The sequence below is a fragment of the Podarcis muralis genome, chromosome 12 (assembly GCF_964188315.1).
Source record: "Podarcis muralis chromosome 12, rPodMur119.hap1.1, whole genome shotgun sequence".
Taxonomy (NCBI): domain Eukaryota; kingdom Metazoa; phylum Chordata; class Lepidosauria; order Squamata; family Lacertidae; genus Podarcis; species Podarcis muralis.
In genome coordinates this window covers 24,420,452-24,433,624 of record NC_135666.1, presented here as the reverse complement: position 1 = coordinate 24,433,624, position 13,173 = coordinate 24,420,452, and the positions used below count along the sequence as shown (strand labels likewise).

At 41.2% G+C, this 13,173-nt stretch overlaps 1 protein-coding gene across 5 annotated transcripts in view; it reads left to right on the top strand.

Moving 5' to 3' along the window:
- The window catches only part of MALRD1 (MAM and LDL receptor class A domain containing 1), a 233,090-nt gene that overhangs the window by 216,008 nt on the left and 3,909 nt on the right, over positions 1–13,173 (top strand). For all 5 annotated transcript variants that reach the window (XM_028750688.2, XM_077936862.1, XM_028750689.2 and 2 more), the window contains 2 exons: positions 6,479–6,542; positions 10,473–10,538. In XM_028750688.2, coding sequence (XP_028606521.2) covers positions 6,479–6,542; positions 10,473–10,538 — 130 coding nt within the window. The remainder of the gene's footprint in view (positions 1–6,478; positions 6,543–10,472; positions 10,539–13,173) is intronic.

The window sequence follows — 13,173 nt, the reverse complement described above, 5'->3', positions numbered from 1 at the left end:
CAAACTTTTTGTTCAGAAATTCCTAACTGGTTAGAATATCAAGGCTTTGCATATTAATGATGTCTAAACTCTAGAGATTTCGTTTTGGAGCAAAGGACTAGAAAATAGCAAGCAGTCAGCAGCTGTTTACCTCTTTCATTGGCGGCTGTCCTCATTTGACTGAATGAGGGTAAAGGACTTTAATGTCTTTCAGCTGACTGGTGTGTAGGAGGAAAATATTTGTGTCCATCCTCTTTTCATTTTATTTCAAGCTTGAATTAAATGCAGTGGGGTGGATCAAGGCTAAGCTAGCTGCGCTTCTTTTGTATTAAAATCAGTGAGATTTAAGCTAAGTCGTGACTAAGTTTTATCAATTATTTCAATGGGAATTACGGTAAGTGCCACCAACTTCGTCCAGATCATGCAAAGTTGCCTTACACCAACTCAATCCGTCTAACTCAATACTGTCAACACTGACCAGGGTTTCAGGAAATAGTCTTTCCCAGCCCTACATGGTGACACTGGGGAGTCAACCTGACACCTTTTGCATGCAAGGCATGATGCCAGTTAACTGAGCCAAAGGCCTTCCCCTAAACTAAAGATGCCAAAAAACAAAGATATTTTATCCAACTTAGCTGCATCAATCATTGAAGCCAATGGCTATGAATCTAATGAACCATCTCTCTAAATGCACATTGTTCTTCTGCTGGATAAATCACTCTGATCTGGAGAACTTAAGCCATAACAGGAGCAGGCCATTGATTTAAATGGGGAAATTACAATGTGCCTCTACCTTTTACAGTTTTTAAACACAACTGGATTAAATTTGCAGGTACGCTAGCCTCTTCTGAGAGAATGAAGCTTGCCAAATTTCAGACAAGTAGGCCCATCAGATTTTGTGCTGGGTACCCCAGGCTTTACTCTGTTGGCAGATGGGCCTGTCAATTACAGTGCTGGCTTGCTTTCTGACACCATTCCTTCCATCTTTGTGTCTTCTTTAGAAGGAAAAGGCTCCAGAGTATGTTGGAAATCATTATAAAGTTAATTATATCATATGTAAGAAAAAATACACGCCCAAAGCTTCAATTCCCATGTGTTGTGGTTCCATCTGTATTCACATATTTTGACTCCCACTTAGTTTTAAACAGATTGCAGTGCATCCCTGATTTACTCTTTTTATCCAAATTGAATTCGAAGCTATGAAGAGCATAGCAGGTTATAAATGAGTAACAATATCTTACTTCCAGGTAGGAAGGAGAAAGCACATATTATCCTCTTCTCTGAATAATCACTTTTATCTATTTATAGTTTCTTCAAAATCATTTATTGTCAGCTAGAAATCTGCTTCACCATCTAGCTAAGAGAGCTTTAATTCATAGTCCCCTTAGTCTTTTCCCCAAAGGACATGCCTTGACACATATTATATGTTTGTGACTATGTGTGTGACAGAATGCAAAGAAACGGCATAGAATGTTCTTTTGCTATTCAGAAGCAAACAACAAAACCATTTGTCCTTTGAGATGGAGTTGGGAGTGGCAATAATGAGCAATACGGAGACCCCCAGTAGAAAATGATGTAAAAGGGCAGAAAGTGCCTGAGGAAGAAGTGAAGTGTAGAAGGAGGTGGACCTGGCTATGTATTAAGAGCCTAATCAAGCAAGAAATATAAAGGTACAGGATTTCTGAGCCAATCAACAAAAGCGCCACTTGACTTGACTGGAGTCTATCTTGACCCATGTTTCATCAGCTGAATGGAATAAATGGAATAAATAAGATTCCTTTTTACCCAGCTCAAATTGTGCACAGCAGAACTTTGCACTGATAAAAGAGCATGTTAGTTATATTTATGGAACCTTTTGTGCACCTTTGAAAGTTTGTATCTGAGGGGTCAGTTTATTTCATAGGTTGGTTGGCATCCCCCCCCCCACACTTCAAAGGGTTTTTCTTGCTTATTAGGTGACATCTCAAGTGAAGGTGAGATGGAGTAGGGGCTGGCTTCTCCATATCTCAGATGACAGCAAGCTTTCTCCTACTTTGTCCTCCTACATGAGCAACCTGGTGCAGAGATCTGTGTGCAGCAAGATGTAGGATCCTGATTCACATCAATGGAGGGGCTGAATCCTTGTGCACAAAGGAATTGTACACTAGGTTAGGAACACAGGAATCTGCCTTATGCTGAGCCAGGCCATTGGACCATCCAGTTCCATAATGTCCACACTATATAGCACTACTGACCAGTGCTTTACACTGTCTCATATTATTAACAAATATATCAATCAAAGCAAATGTAACCTGTTTGCTCCCTTCATTGACCTATCTGCTGCTTTCAACTCAATCAATCGTAACAGACTGTGGGAGAAATTCTCAAATGCTAATATAGACCCACGACCATTATTATTAATTCTTGAACTGTATCGTGGTATTGAAACACGAGTCAGAGTGGGCTTAAAGGGAGGTCTCTTGGAAGCATTCAGGACATCAAGAGGCTGCATATTGGCTCCCACACTTTTTAACTTTTATATAAATGATATGGTGCCACAGCTAACAGGTGCAATCCCCCTCCCCATCAGTTAGTAATAGGAAGATATCTTGCCTGCTGTATGCCGATGTGTTGCTCCTATTACTCTCCCGATTAGGTCTTAACAATCTGCGTACAGCTTTCAGCAGGTATTGCAGGTGGGAAGAGCTCATTGTGAATTACTCCAAGACCAAAATTAGGGTCTTTGGGAAGCATAGTCCCAGATTCAAATGGAAAATGGATCAGCAGAACTTGGATCAGCTTACAAAAAAACAGTAAAATCAATTAAAAAAATCACAACCATACTTTGAAACATACAAAAGTTAAAATACCCAAAATTAAAAAATTCTATGCAACATTTGTGCTTTATCAGGAGCTATGACTCTTCCTTTTCTTGAATTTGAATGTGGTCACCTGAAACTATGCTCTGAGGCAGCAAGGGGATGGTTGGGACAATGCAAAATGTTAGGGATAACTTGAGACATCAGTCCATACCACTCAGGTCAAAGCATTAATGAGAAACAGAATTTTGCACATGGAAAACAGGGGCATAGAAATGTGACAGGCCTTGGGATAGTGTGGATTTTGTCCCTCCTTGTGTAAATAGCAACACATCTTGCAGAAAACTCTCCAGGGTTCTCTTTAAATGAAGCTATGCAATCTGGCTGAAGACGGCAGCTGAATTATGCTACTCTATTGATGACTGTTGTTTCAATGGGAAAGATCCTTTCAATCAGTCCTGGCTTAAGTGATTGCCCAATCAGACACAGCCCCCCAGTCATATGGGATTGTCATTTGGAACAGTGGCTTCCACAGAGCTGTGGCTCAAGTTGCATTGAGGACTTGGGTCAAAAGAAAGAGTGGAGATATTGTAAAAGAAAATAATAGCAATAAGTGGGCACCCAAATGCTTATTGCTATTCTAGGATTTCTTTAAGCCTTGATTAATTTTTTTGTAATCTGTATTGCCTGTCTCCAACTTTGGTTGGTAAGGATGAGATATCTGCTGTGAAATGCATGTTGCATAATAATTATTTGTAACTCTATATATTATAAGTTTGGGGGGAGACACAAAAAAACCAGTTCTCCATGTGTTCTACATTGGCAATCCAATATGATTTAAGTTTTCCTCTCAACAGTATTTTTGGTTACTATTTTTAAAAACTGACTGAACTCTTTCACTAAACATTTGTTTTCTCCAGAAATCCAGGCCACCGGCATTTTCTCCCCAAACTTCAAATTGATCCCTGCTTTTTCTCTCTAGCCTTGCTAAGTTGGAACTATTTTCTGTTTTCCTTTCATAGACAAAGTACGATAATATGAATGAGTATAATATTCTGGCCTATTTTCTGATTACTTTGGACACGTTGCAGGCCGTGGGTTGGCTTTCTCCTTCTTGCTGTAAAGTGGCAACACAGCTTCATAATTGTGAGACCTTGCGAAGGCTAGATTGCTGATTACTTTAACCATGAGCTATCATTTCCAATAAGGGGAATGTCTGTATTATGTCAGACAACAAGTAAACATTATAAGAATGAGATTAGCTCAAATTACTCTTTGGGACTTTTTAGAAGAGCCTTGTTTTTTTCTTTTAAAAAAAAAGCAAGTAAAATTGCTGACAGAAATCTTCAGTGGTGGTGGGGGTGGGAATGGGTCTAGGATGTAGTGGTTGAGAAGGGTATGTGTCTCTAGTCAACTTCAGTAGATTGGAGGCAAACTTGGATGGATTGATAGACAGATACATACATACAGTACTTTTTTCTAGGGGAGACACAGGGCTACACATATCCCTAAACTGCCCCTCATTGAGGGGCAGTATTTCAATATGAGTAGGAAAATGAGAGTACCCCTAAACATTTTTTTTAGAAAAAAAGCATTGCATACGTACGTACATACATACATACATGCATATACATACCCACTTACCCCAAATGTACTAATACAGATGGTGATCATTCTGTGCATGTCATTTCAGCTATGGAAGCGGGAGGAACAGGGGTGGAACAGGGGCCGAACGGGCTTATGCCTGACCACTGAAGCATACAATGACCCAGAATGCAGCCCCTGCACAAACAGGGAGTTGCCTATAGTATGTGAAGCCTCTGCATAATGATAGTCTAGGAACACAATCCTATATAGTTGACTGGGATGGAGGTTACTCTGTGTCCCATGGATTTTACTCCCCAGTACATGTGCACTGGGTTGCAGCCTAAGACTTGGCTGTCCAGGTAAAATACTTAAATCAATGCACTTAATGGCAAAGGCAGCTGAAATGGCTTTGCAAATAAAAGGCTCCTTAAGGTCAGTGGGACAATGTTGGGGTATGTGGTTTTAGAGTCCTAGCCATGTAATTAACTGAAGTGACTTTGACTCAACCGCTGTTTGTCCGAACCACAATGTTAAGGCAAGCAAGCCATTTCTGCACACAATTGATGGTTTCTAGCAACACATGGATTATTACTTTTCCAACTAGGGAGCTTGTTACTGCTAACATAGCTGATTTCTTTTTTAAAAAAGAAGAAGTGTGGATTGGGGTGGAGGGTGTTCTAAATTACACTCGTTTCAGTAGTAAGAAGCTGCTTTGTTTTAAAGATTCTGATAACGAGCAGCTGGCCCTGAAGGCCAGGCCATAAAAGACATCAGCAATCTGCCACCTCTTTACAATTCTTTAAAAACCAGCAGCACCAGGGAAGGGTGTTGGTGAATTTCATCAGGACCATGGAGCTAAAAGACAGGTGACTATTCCTTTCCCCATGCATCATTTTTTCTAATGTAGATATTGTGGAGGGGAAAATAGATTTGATCCACATGTGGGTAATGAACAAAAGAATCATCTGGATGCCTAGAATTAGAACATAGGTGTTTGCACACTTTCAAGCAGGAGAGCGTTCCAAGCAGAGTTAAAAACACTCTCAGAATTAAGCAGCAATATAGTGTGGAATATAGGTTATTAAACCCTTTTTGCAAATCCTCTTTAGTCTGCTTTGAAGCTCTTGCCCACCCTCTCTCTGCCCCTCTTGCAATGAGTAGACCACACACTCTTAGGTCAGCTCTATAACGTATTTATTGGGGAAGGATTTCTGTGCTGGAAAACAGAGCAAAGACTTTGCTATAACAGCAAAAATGTAAGAGAATATTAAGGAATGAATTCTGACCATTGCTACTAATCTGTGAGAAACATTTTAAAATGATATATAAGTCTGGCAAAACAACACAAAATTCATATTAGCCTAAGTTATTTTTGTTGGAGACATATAAGGCTAAATGCAGATCTCCATAATATTGGCAGGGTGCAGGGGGAGAGACATGAAAAAAACAAAAGGCTGAGGGGGAATTTCCCACATTATTTGGGATATTTCTGGAATAGCTATACCCTTTTTATCCATTGATTTTCTTGTGTAGTTATGTAAAAGAATATACTGTAATCTTTCAAGAATTAATCATTACTTTGGCAGCTGTGGCAGAAATAGAGCTTTCTTTTATATGGGAAACTTTAGAGGGTCCAATACCAGGCTCAGGTGTTTTTTTTTGCAGAAGGTTTGCAGTTAAAAACGATACCTCGGATTTGATTCAGATGAACAACTTGAAAGACCTTTGTGGGCAGCTGGGATATTTTTCTGTTCCATTGGAATGTTTCTTTGGGAATTACAGGTTTTGGATTAAATTGTTTTGCTCAGATGATGATGATGATATTCAAATTGTGACCCTTTTGGTCACAAATCGCATCAAATGGTATTTAGAATGCAATGAAAATCTTCTTTGCCCCTCCAGGGGAGGATCTAAGATTGGAAAGTCCATTTAATTTAGCACTTTGATGGAAAAGAAGCTATTTTTATTGTATTTCCCATGGCATAATTCTAATTACTAGGGTACCATTTTATCTGAATTTATTTTGGTCCTTGTTTCCCCTTTGACTCCTGTCATCTTCGTAACCTAAAGTAGTCTCAACATGCAGTAGCCTTTGACACTGTGTCTTTTTATAGGAAACAGGAAGAGATCCTCAAAACTGCATTTGACAACCCACTTTATGAGGCACGGAGTGTAAAGGTGGGTGAAGCAGCCTTTCCTACACATGTGGAAATGGATAGAATAAACCTACAATTGTTTTCCCAGTATATTGTCCATCAAATGAAATGAGAGGATCCCTCAGTGAAGGTATTTAAATGGAGAATACAAGCGTTTCAAAACTATGACATTTCTTACTGGCAGTTGTGAACAGATTCCTGTTGCAACGTTATTCTCAGCACACTGGTAAACTCTACTCTGAAGGCAATTCAGTGCTAGGAATATCTCTGCTGCCACAGTTATTATTTTTGCCGAAGGCTGGTAAATCCAGGAGACGCCAGCGTGAGTTTCTGTTCATATTCTCTCTGAAGCTGGGGGTAGCAGTGGTATCACACATGCTTTGCAGTTTCAATCTTTGGCGTCTTCAGTTAAACAAAGTAGATGGTAAGTAAAGTCCTTGGAGTGAAATCTTGTGGAACTACTGTAAAGCAGAGCAGACAACACTGGATAAAATAATCTCACCTGGTATGGCATTTTTGGATGCATTGATTTGCAAAATATGGCAATTGTATAACTGTAGTGCTTGATGGGTTGCATCCATAAAAGACTAGTATTTCCTTCACTCCACCTGTGATACTCGTGCAACTCCTCTGAAATTCCGGAAACATGAAATGCTGTGTGCAGCCTTCTTTTTAATCCTGTCACCGAGGTGTCAAAATATGTACAGCAGCAAAATTGTACTGAGAGCAAACCAAATGTAGCAGAAAATTTACTCTTTGGCTTGAGCTTCCCGAATCGCATTTGCTAGTGGCAAAGAGCTTATTGTTGTTATAAAAACCCTACAAATGGAATTAGGAACCTATTTGGTGCATATCGCCTTTGTGCTTCCTAAAAATAGAGGCAAACACCAAACAACACTATGGGCCAGAAACTTTGCTCTGCGTTAAATCTCTATGATGTTCCTCTGACTGCATTTACAATTACTTTGCAACCACTTGTGATAATTATTAACCCTATTTATTAAAAACTAATGAAATGGACTTTATCTAGAACTATTTGGAATCAAGAAGCAAATTAAGTTTATTGCATCTTCTCTGCCATGCTCTGATCAGCACTGCAGTGCAGGATTGCAGTGACAAACAAAACTTCCTTTATCTTTTCATGAATATGTGATAAGATTTTGCTCATCTCTTAAGTAAAATTAACCATGATGTGTCACTTACTTTCAGTAAAAGCCTCCTCACATCTGATTTTAGATTAGATTGATGCAGTTGCAATTTTGTCATTCACTTGTAAGAGGTCTGTGTCTATGTTAGAAATACACTCATTGCAGTCCTTCCAATTTCATCTCTGCGCTCTTATGTTTGTTCAAACAGATCCAGGCAGGATACATTTAGTGGCAGGTTGAAAAATAGAAGCATGATGATGTCAGAATCAGAAGCTATCTTTTCTTTTTTTCTTTTTTAAATGCATTTTTTTTTAATGCATTTTTGTTGAAGTTGTCAGAAGCTATCTTTTCAGTGCAAATTAAGATAGCCTAAGGTGCTCTGATTGAATTCCTTTCGTTTTCCTTAAATATTTGAAAGTTACTCAGGCCGATCTAGAAGAAGTTTCATTAAAATTAGTGTGATTTAAGAACTGAACTGGGAGTTCAATTCTGTGCACCTTTTTTTGGAAAATAAGTCTCATTGTGCAAAGTGGAACTTCTAAGTGAACATGCATAGGTTGGGCTGCCTGAACCATTTGTTTCATTAGTATCTAAGTATGCTTAGCTTCTTCAAAATTATGCCCTTGTTTAATGGGACTCAAAGAGCATCTCTCCCTCTCTTTCTCTTTCTCTGCATCTGTGGTGCATGTATTGTAAGGAACCTGATCACTGAATTAAAAATGTAACTGCATTTCTAATGAGCAATTGACAAATCAGACATTGTGACTCTAAGGATTTTTGACATGGTAACTGCCTGTAATGATTGTCCAATAGCAGAGCATAGCCAGCCCGGAAGCATGTTTTGTGACATAGCATTGCCATAGCTGTTAAAATGCCCCATTATAAGCACCCTGTTCTAAGAGCATAAGAGGAGCCCTGCAGATCAAAAACACCTATATAGTCCAGGATCCTGTTTCCCACAGTGGCTAAGTAGGTGGTTGTTGTTTAGTCATTTAGTCGTGTCCAACTCTTCGTGACCCCATGGACCAGAGCACGCCAGGCACCCCTGTCTTCCACTACCTCCCACAGTTTTATCAAACTCATGCTGGTAGCTTCAAGAACACTGTCCAACCATCTCATCCTCTGTCGTCCCCTTCTCGTTGTGCCCTCCATCTTTCCCAACATCAGGGTCTTTTCCAGGGAGTCTTCTCTTCTCATGAGGTGGCCAAAGTATTGGAGCCTCAGCTTCACAATCTGTCCTTCCAGTGAGCACTCAGGGCTGATTTCCTTCAGAATGGATAGGCTTGATCTTCTTGCAGTCCATGGGACTCTCAAGAGTCTCCTCCAGCACCATAATTCAAAAGCATCAATTCTTTGGTGATCAGCCTTCTTTATGGTCCAGCTTTCACTTCCATACATCACTACTGGGAAAACCATAGCTTTAACTATACAGACCTTTGTTCGCAAGGTGATGTCTCTGCTTTGGCTAAGTAGGTACCTAATGGAAACCCTCAACCAGGACATGAGGACAATAGCCATTTCCTGCTGTTGCTCCTCCAGCAACTGATAGTCAGGCATCCTGCCTTTAATCCTGGAGGTGGCATATAGCCATCATGACTAGGAGCCATTTAATTTGCCTAATCTCCTTTTAACGCCACTTAAGTTGGTGGCCACCACCACATTCTATGGACTCTCCTTCCTTGGAGGTTTTAAAGCAGAGGTTGGGTGGCCACCTGTCAGATTCCTGCATTGCAGGGGGTTGAACTAGATGGCCTTTGAGATCCATTCCAACTCTACGATTCTATGAAGCAGGTTCCCTACTTTAACTGTGTGCTGTGTGAAGTACAACTTTTATGTCTTGAATCTTCTAAAATTCAGCTTCATTGTATGACCCCAACTCCCAGTATTATGAGAGAAAGACAAAACCTCTTCACACCAGACATAATTGTATAAGCCTCTATCATGTTTCCACTTACCCTCTATGCCTAAAAAAAACTAAACATTATTTACTTGTATTTGAGCTGCTGAGACCCTTCAGTTATTTTAGTTTTCCTTCTTGCCAGCTCCGTGGCAGCATCCTTTCAAGGTTTGGTGGCCTGAACTGTAAACAATATTGCAAGTGTGGTCACACCATAGATTTTCATAAAGGCATCACAATAGTCTTATTTTTTACGTAATTTTCTGTCCCTTTCTTAATGACCCCAGCATGGAATTCACTTTGCTTCCACAGCTGTTGGACACTAGCTTAGAGCCCATCAGCATATTTGTGGCGTCAAGGTTATTTGACCCAATGTCCATTACGTTACACTTACCTACACTGAACCACAGTTGCCAGCTCTTTGCAGTCCTTTTTTGTTTGCCCCTGCGTTATTTGTTGTCATCTGCAAACATGGCCACCACTAACTTCAGGTCACTTATGGACAAGTTAAGAATTCCTGGTGCCAATGGAGATCCTTGGGGAACTTCACTTCTTACCTGCTACTGCAGCTTGTTTTAGGATTGGGACACTAAAATCTCCCTTCCATTTTCTGTCCTAATGAGCAGAAGACCAATTACTGGTATGTCAATGTATTGCCATTGGCTCTTCTGCTTTTAGCAATATGTGCATTCAGAAAGTTTACCAGACCCACGCAGCAGTCCAAGAGGCTTTGCTAGCACTCTCCTAAAAATAACACCAGGTTCCCTAGGCAGCTTATGATATGAGTATTTTATTTTCTTTTTTTTAAAGCTGCAAGCTTTAGGACTGATAGAGTTGGCACTATTACTGTTGTTTTGTTCACTGTTGAAAAAGGTTGGCCCGAAGCTAATGCCTGTCTCTTTTGTAGTCTACAGAGTATGCTGCCTCACTGGGAGTTCAGATCAGTGTTTCTCCGTGGCAGGCACAGCAGGAGGTAGGTGTGAATAGTGTTCTTTTAAAAATGCTTTCTGAAAGAATTATGTGCCCTAGAATGAATTGTTAAAATGATTCCAATCCACGACCGGTAGATGAGGAGTTCATCCTTCTGAAACTGCTCAGGGCTGCGTATAAAAGCCTTGCGTACATTTGCTAATTGTTACAAGAATACTAATACAGTAGTTTGGTTTCATCAGCTACTGTGCTAAGAAAGTGGTTCATATGTAAGGATGGAGCAGGAATCCATTTTCAATGGATTTAAATATGGGTTCTAGAGGTTCTGACCCGGTCAAACTTTGTTCACCTTGGTGCGCTTCTTGCATTGAGTACCTGCATATGTCTAAGCTGCTCATGCAAAAGAAAAAGTTTATTAATGTAGAACAGTGTTACGAAGGGTGCGTGCCATTCCCAATCCCTCCCAAGCGGGAGCAAGATTCCATGAGGTTCCAGGCACTTACCCAGAGTCATGTTTCCATTGGGAGTCAAGATGGGACAGAGACTGTCGTGACTTAAGAAATATGGTTTATTTTACAAATATTTAAACCTAAAGTGTTCAGTATAGGGGGTGCAGAACATTATATCTTGCCCCTCTTGTAGCTTCAGCTAGCTTGGCATCCAAAGCAGCAATCAGTTCTGCCTCTCAGTCTGCACTGCATAGAGTTCTGCCTACTTTCTCCTTCTTGTGCCCAGGACATCTTTAGATTTCAAAAATGACATTTTTTGGTGACATCACACACACACACACACACACACACACGTCACCCTGGCAACCTGCCAATTCTCCTGTCTCTGTCTACTCCTCAGAGCCAGGCGTGGGGAAGGACAGTTCTCTTGCATTGCCAATGGCCCCCTATGGCTCAGCCCTTGGGTCGCCATTGTGCATGAATGGCTCTGCACTTAGCTAGCCTGACCAGGCTGATTTGCAAAGCACAGTTCTGCATCATGAGTATCTGGGTATGGACTTTTATATTTGCCTCATTCTTCAGTCTTCAGTAGCAGAGTTGATACCACCACATTTTGCAACAACCGGTTGAAAGTGATAGTTGTACATAGTTCCCATTGAAACTCACTGAAACATGCAACAAACGTAGCCTGGATCTGACCTTGTGTCTTTTTAAAAGGATGATATCATGTGTTTCTTATCAAATATAGCAAGCATTTGGTACGATCACAAATAAATTCCAAAATCTTCCAGAAATCGAGTGATGGCTGCATTCTTCTTTTTCCATAATCCTCGAGTTTCCCCACATGGAGCCTGGCAGCCCAAGCCCAGAAGCTTCACCACAGGATGCTCAGTTCAGCTATGCAATCCTCCATTACTCCTCTCAAAGCTGTGCGGCAGGCAACCTTACGCTTATCAGCAAGGCAGTTGCTTTAGAAACAGTCTGCAATGACTAAAACACAAGAGTGCATTGCCTGGAGGTTGACATTCATCTTCTTGTACGCAGAGTAAATATGCACAGTGTGGCTTTTCTTCCACATCCATTTAAGTACCAAATAAAATAAAATAAAATCTATCAATAATCTTATTAAAGATTTAGAAAATATGATACAGAACCATGTCCCATCAGCCACATCAGCTATAGGGTGCAAAACAGGAGAGGGCTTCTGCACCTTTAACAGTAGTGTAGAAGAGAGAATTTCAGTTCCATAAACTACACCTGCTGGAAAAAGATCCCTCTTCTACATACCTATTTTGGATGGGGGAGACTTGTCCTCTTTTGCATTTAGGAACATGGGAAGCTCAGTATTGTCAACACTGTCTAGCAGTGCTTTCCAGGGTTTCAGACACTTCTTTCCCAAGCCTACCTGAATGTGGATTGATCCTGGGACCTTCTGCTTGGTTGCCCTAATTAGCAAGAATGTCAAGTTTTGTAACTATATAAAAGACTGAAATGAAACATTATCATATCATAATCAGTCTGTGCTTCCAGGTTTGCAACCCAGCTCTGTATTCAGTTCACTCTTGTACATGCTTCTCATTGCCTGTGTGGAGTAGCCTTGGTGTTAAAATGAATTGGATAATCCTTCGCATGTGTACTTCCTACATGCAAATTGGTGGCTTACACAACAGGGTAATGAAAAAGATATAGAGGCTCTGGGTAGCAGGGGAAAGATTCTTGAGGCAATTCCTGGTGGCAGTTTCCCTGGTGACCAAGAGCCACAAGCATAGCCTCCTTGAAATGCTATCACTGCCATTTACTGGGAGAGGGAGGTGTCAATGAGGCTGGGGCTGCATAAATGCACTAGCAGAGTCAATATAGTAGTCCCATCAGGAGTGCCAACTTGGCCCTGGGATCATGGGTGCCCAGGGCCGTGGGTGTCGTGCAGCGTGTACAGCCCTAGCACTGAAATTTGTGGGTACCCAACCCCTTCATGGGGGACGCGGGTGGCGCTGTGGGTAAAAGCCTCAGCGCCTAGGGCTTGCCGATCGAAAGGTCGGCGGTTCGAATCCCCGCGGCGGGGTGCGCTCCCGTTGCTCAGTCCCAGCGCCTGCCAACCTAGCAGTTCGAAAGCACCCCCGGCTGCAAGTAGATAAATAGGGACCGCTTACTGGCGGGAAGGTAAACGGCGTTTCCGTGTGCGGCTCTGGCTCGCCAGAGCAGCGATGTCACGCTGGCCACGTGACCCGG